Consider the following 6,546-nt stretch of genomic DNA (forward strand, 5'->3'; position numbering starts at 1 on the left):
TGTTCATTCAAATAACACTGCTGTTTATCTATCTTGTTCCGTAATTCAAACTCCAAAGGAGCAAAGTATTCTAATAAAAGTTTAATGTAATTGAAGCCAAGTTCGATGTTTAAATCCTGCCACTTTCTTAACAGTATGGGATGACTGTCCCCATATGTGGGCATGCAAAAAATACGCATGCCTCTCGGAACAACTTTAAAGTGGAGGCAGGCTTCTAAATGCAAACGTTGCCAAGAATACCTTTGTAACTTGTAGAGGTCATCCTGAAAATCTTTAGTGAGTCTATTAAAGTCTGTAATTCTCTCACCGTTGTTGGGAGCTGGTGTGGTAACCAGATTGTTGGTTAATTCCAGGGTCAATAAAGGGTTATCGTTCTGATGCAATAGTGAATCCCATGCCGGTTTGGTAGTAGCCCTCTACTCCGGACGAAAATCCAGTTCTATTTCTACTTGATCCATGTGTACTGTCAGAGATAGCAAAAATGCAACAAGGAGAAAAAATAAGTACGAACTATCTCTGACGGTTAAGGATGCCTTCTGAATACCAAAGGAATAAACTGCATAAAGAACAGAAGAAATCGCCACAGGAAAAAACTCTGTCTTCAAGTATAAAAAACTTCTTTATTAGAAACAAGGAATGAGCGCTTTCACGTAGATTGACTACGCTTCATCAGATGTAGTTTACAACAGAAAATGTAACCTCTTTTTAAATGAGTTTTGGCGGGCAAATGCAACATTAACAGAAGCAATAAAACAATTAATACAACAATTAAGAAATCAAGCTCTTAAAGTGACTGGGGTATCGCAATGTTACATTAGGAGCCTATAAAGGTACTCCAGAAATGTCACTAGTCCAAAGTCTTACAAATTCTTGTACTTGTTTCATAAACAAACAAACAAGTCTAAGCTTCAGGTTTGACAAAAACATATCCACATAAAATCGCATCATTTTATGAATATTAGTAATCTTCTATTGACAGAATGGTTACTATTAAATAAATAAATAAACAAATAAATAAACAAATAAATAAAAGTTGCATTTCAGTTCCTTTACTCAAACAGCATTATTGTCACTTGCTGTATCGCTAATCCAATCAACAACTGCTGCACTATGTTGTTTTATTCAGAGAATTACTGTTTAAAGATATTCAGACCCATCGCTATTTGGCAATGCGTCTTAATTTCTGTATCGTCACGTGAAGCATGAACTATAAAAAAGTGAAATATTGTGTTAGCAATTAAAATAAAAAATTTTTTATTTAAAGTTAAAATAAACTTGAGAATTAGATCATAAAAACTTTATAAATATGTGTATAAAAACTTTCCTTAACATATTTCTAGTCAATTAATAGCAGTGTGCTGTAGCAAAACATCGCATACGATAAGAGAGCAAAATATCGTGCACTACTATTTATTATGAAAAATTGATGTCAGTAAAGCCAAATTTAAAACGAATAAGTGGACTATAGAGAGGTTTATACAAAGAACATTCTTAATGTCAGCATTCTAAGTATCTAATTGAGATGTATGTCTCCCTCATATTCTGTCTCCCTCATATTCATGTCTCAGTCAAAGAGTATCAGTCAGATAAATCCAAGAGACTATGGGGGGATACCAGAAGCAGAAGAATTACTAATAAGTGATAACAAGGCATGGGCAAAAGAACACCCCTGAAAGGATTTTAACTAATGGAACACACCAGTCGCCTTTCTACCAAAACCTTAAATAATTTTTAAGCAGGCTAAAACAGATAAGAAGAAAGTACAGTCTGCACACACATTTTTAAAAAGATGTTCAGAAAAGAAAAGAAAGCAAAAAAGTCTGCTAACACATGGCAGACAGGCAAGCCTTTGTCAGTGCAAAATAATGACAAAGCTGAATCTTATCAGGAAGACAGAACAAACATTTAAATTCTGTATAAAATATGCACTGCAAAAATCAGGAAAGTTGAGATCTATACTCAGACTGCATAGTAATAAGACATGGGTTGGTTATTCATGTACTGTTAATACGATCAGGGAAAAATGTCTTTGCATTTAATTTTTAATGGAGCACTCAGAAGCACAATGTCTCACATCTAAGGCATTAGTTCCAGCAGTGTGGTGTTGCTGTATGCCTGTCACTCCGTAAGCCATGTATGCCAAAGGCCAGAAACTGGTAACTTGTTTAAAGGCAGAGATATTTTATGTGAACTAAAGATGGCAATGTTTTGCAACTCTTCTTTAATGACATTACTGTAACTTTGGAGTACAGAGAGTTGTCACAAATGACTGATGTAATGATAAAACACAGAAATTTCCCTAACTTGGTATATATCTTTTTATTTCTCTGCAGCCTGGACTCAACTGGAACTGGAAGTGAAGAAGTGAAATATTTGTCTGAGGTCCTGCAGAGTCCAAGCAATAAGATACAGGAGATAAAGTAAGTGTGTCGGGTATGCTCCCAGTGTAAATACCACTGTTAGAATTATTTGAATCATTTATCATTATGTGCAATTATGTCATGTTTGAAGATATTATGTCATGTTTGAAGATCATTTGAAAGTTTCAAACCTGAGGTATTTGTATGAGTTACTGCAGTTCTACATTTAGCAGCAACACATCTAAACTCTTCCTTTTCTAGAGAGGAGATTCTTCTCTCAGAAGTTTAGAAACTTATTTCAGCTAGGGATTGGTATACTGTTTAAGGTGTTTACTTCACAGACACAAATTATGGGGTTTGATTCTCACCTTTGAAAGGGAAGTTGAGTTAGGCTTAAAATGGCCCACAAGGGCAGATAGCTTAGTATTTACTATGAAGCTAATGTGTTCCACTGCCAAGCAACATGTGAACAAGCAGCTACAGTCTGGCTGTGTGACAGTCATGTCAGCCAATATTGAGAGCTGATATATAGAAATAAGCTGATGGTATGACAGATATGGAAGGAATGAACTACAAGTGACTACAAGACAAAGAAAGAACCAAACAGGGACAGAGGCAGTTCAGTCAGAGACTATAACCTTACTATATTTAAAAGGGGCTACAAAGTAAATTCATATCAAACTCCATATTAATCTGTGGATGATGCTATAATGTGTGGCCCATTGTCAAAATATGAACATTACAATAAACTATTAGCACATGAGGAAACGAGATTTAGAAGGTATTAGGTATAATATAAGTACCTAAAGATATACATGAATTTCAAATATTTCCATGTTAATTTAAAGGAGATATATAAACAGAAAAAAAGTTAAAAGGGGGCTCATAAATGGATAAGATGTAAACTGTAAGCTTTCAACATTTATGACCAGTTTTGGGCTTTTTTATTTACTGTTTTTATGAGGTTGTTTTCATATTGATCAGACATTTCCAAAAGGACTTTGATGTGCAGCTCCATGTTAACATAATTGTGGATGGAAGGAGTATATCTCAGGTCACTATTCATGTCTCGATTACTAAGTGCATAAATTAATAGCTTCTAGTTAGGTTCTCTCGATATGTGTGTTTTTCATGAACATATACAATTAGGCAATTTATAAAACTTTCGGAAAAATACTCAGAAAATGATATAAGGAAAGTAGCAAGTGGAAAGTCTTGACTGACACCTATTTTAGTTATGCTTACCAGAAATGATATGCAGATGAGAGGAGACATGACCTGAAGCACATGCTAATAAGACAGATTTTGTAGAACTTACTAGAAACATCTACGTGTGCAACCTACTATCCTTTGTGGGTCTATGTTTACTAATCAAAGAGTTTGTTCCCAGAACAACTGTAAAATATTGAATGTTCCTTTTAGTGAATGTCCACATCAACAAATTTAAATGCATTGAATACTCACAGTTGGCCCACAGAAAGGAAAGGGTACTTAGTACATTAATACATCAGCTTAAATGTAGCAAAATTATTAAAATACAATTGCCTTGGTATTTCAATTATAAAATGAAACAGTTTAACTAACATATTATGTTGAAGCAGTAGATTTTATACATTTTGCTGAAGACAAGATATATTATTCAGTTGTCAAGTATATAAATAATGTATTTTACAAGTAGTTGTTGAGAATAGATACAGGTCCGATGTACAATCCTTTATTACATCTGTAGCGCTTCTCTTAAAAGTCTAGCTATGTTTCCTGACTTTGCCTTCTGCATCTGTTAGGTTATTTTGTTTTTTCAAAGCAATGCATTGCAATAAATGGAATTATTTCTTTAAAGAAGTATTTGAGTGTATGTTTGCATCACTTCGTACTAGGTAATAATGTTCTTATTTATTCATATATGAAGGAGTTTCCTTTAGGTTATGTTATGCAGTCTGCTCTTCAGAAGCTGTGTTTATGAAGAGCGTGCTCTTTAGTTTTACTTCACAGTATTATCAGACGTTTGCAGTGTCGGCCAACTATGGTTTTTTGATGATTTTACTTTCATTAGTATGCCTGTTCATTAAAACAAACGTTCAATGCTTTCTTAATGACGAATACCGTTCATGGAAATTACCTTCAAATCTATTAACATAAACCAATCCTTTGCATGCATGTCACGCTGTTCATGCAGTCAGGACATTCTGCAGTGTTGCTAGCCATGTTTCTTGGAAGCATGACCTAGCATGATCTAGGAGCCAGATAATACAGCTAGCCAGTTACAGAATGACAGATATTTGCTGGCCTTGTGAGCTTTCAAAGTAGATCCATATATATATATATATATATATATATATATGTTGGAGGTTGGGAGTCAGACTGGCAACTCGGCACCATAAAATCCACTGCCAATCATTAGCGGACCGGAGTTCCACTGTGGCGACCCCTAACCGGGAAAAGCCGAAATACTATTATTATTTATATGTAAACATTTTCATCATTATCTAATGTGTGTGTGTGTGTGTGTGTGTGTGTGTGTGTGTGTGTGTGTGTGTGTGTGTGTGTGTGTGTGTGTGTGTGTGTGTGTGTGTGTGTGTGTGTGTGTGTGTGTGTGTGTGTACATCCTGTGATGAAGTTTTTTTCCATCCAATATTTGTTACCAGACTATAGCTATGGAGTACTAAGATAAGTTACAACTGCAATATAATCATAAATAAAAAAATAAATAACTGGATACTATATTCTGTCATAACATATTAATGTACCACACAGACAAAAACTAATAACTAGTTTCAAGTGAGATTTTTTTTAGATAATATGGGATATAGCAATGGCTTGCTTTCTTCAGTAAATGTATAACTGCAAACGTGGAATACTATATCCAGTTGTGAATGATTTACATGATGTTGAAACAGAGACACAGAGACTGTATACATAGCCTTTACTTTTTTTGTTTTTGTTTTTGTACACAGCCTGTCTTTGAACAATGTCAATGTTGAAGGGGCAGAACTTCTGTCTGTTGCCTTACAGAGTCTTAATTGTAAGATACAGGATATACAGTAAGTGCCTTATTTTGTAACCAGATGAAATATCAGTTTTAACACTTTGAAAATGATTTAGTGATTATATGTATTTACTTACTAAGAGGGAAGAAGCAATTTGAAAGTTCCAAGGTATAAACTGGTTAACAAGGTTTTTGAACTTTTCTTTTTCTAGATTATGTCCCCACCTAGCTTTCTGCAAATGTTAAGTTTAAGTACATTTATTTCATTGATAAGAGAAAGGAGAATATGGAGAGATGAGAGGACTGCCAAACTATAATGAGCCTGTACCGAGTAGTGATTTACAGAAACCACATAATGTGGTATTAAAATTCAGGTGTACAGTGCCCTTTGTATTAAGCACTGATATACAGAAACCACATGATGTGGTATTAAAATTCAGGTGTACAGTGCCCCTTGTATTAAGCAGTAATGTACAGAAACCACATAATGTGGTATTAACAGTAAGGTGTACAGTGCCCCTTGTATTAACAGTGCCCCTTGTATTAAGCATTAATATACAGAAACCACATAATGTGGCATTAATAGTCAGGTGTACATCTCCCCTTGTACTGAATACTGATTACAGAAAAAGATAATGTAGTATTAAAATTCAGTTGTGTAGCTCGGCTTCTACTGATCAATGATACATGGAAACCAGAAAGTTCAGTATTAAAATTCATGTGTTTATCTCCAATTATACTGAGCACTGATTTATGAAAATCAGCTAATGTGATATTAAAATTCAAGTGTTCAACTCCCCCTCTACTGACTGCTGATGTATGGTAGTTTCAATTAGAAAAGTGAATTATCACCTAACATGAGCACATTTCTTAGATTACCCACCACTAAATACTGTATGGAAATGAATATTATAACTCTGAGTTCTAATGATTAAAAAATAATAATTTTAGATTTTGGATAAAATTAAAGCAAATTTAGATAGCCATAATTAAAAAAAATTATTGTCTTCTCTCAATCAAATGTTTTACAGATATAAATTTGAGTGCGATATTTTATCCACGTCTCTACATATACGGCATATAATTATATATGTTTTATATTATTTTAAATAAAACATTTTTTGAACAAAAAAATAAATTCTGTATACTGTGCCCCTTTGAGCAATGGGCTGTGTCTTGCACTTAGGATAATGTGTATGG

At 34.0% G+C, this 6,546-nt stretch overlaps 1 protein-coding gene across 1 annotated transcript in view; it reads left to right on the forward strand.

The window, feature by feature from the left end:
* The first annotated feature begins 394 nt into the window (after positions 1–394).
* The window catches only part of LOC122795024 (ribonuclease inhibitor-like), a 553,493-nt gene continuing 547,341 nt past the window's right edge, over positions 395–6,546 (forward strand). The window contains exons 1-3 of the mRNA XM_044063606.1: positions 395–405; positions 2,334–2,420; positions 5,315–5,401. Coding sequence (XP_043919541.1) covers positions 395–405; positions 2,334–2,420; positions 5,315–5,401 — 185 coding nt within the window. The remainder of the gene's footprint in view (positions 406–2,333; positions 2,421–5,314; positions 5,402–6,546) is intronic.

This window comes from Protopterus annectens, chromosome 2.part1 (genome assembly GCF_019279795.1).
Source record: "Protopterus annectens isolate FY-2018-M chromosome 2.part1, PAN1.0, whole genome shotgun sequence".
In the NCBI taxonomy this organism is placed as follows: Eukaryota; Metazoa; Chordata; order Ceratodontiformes; family Protopteridae; genus Protopterus; species Protopterus annectens.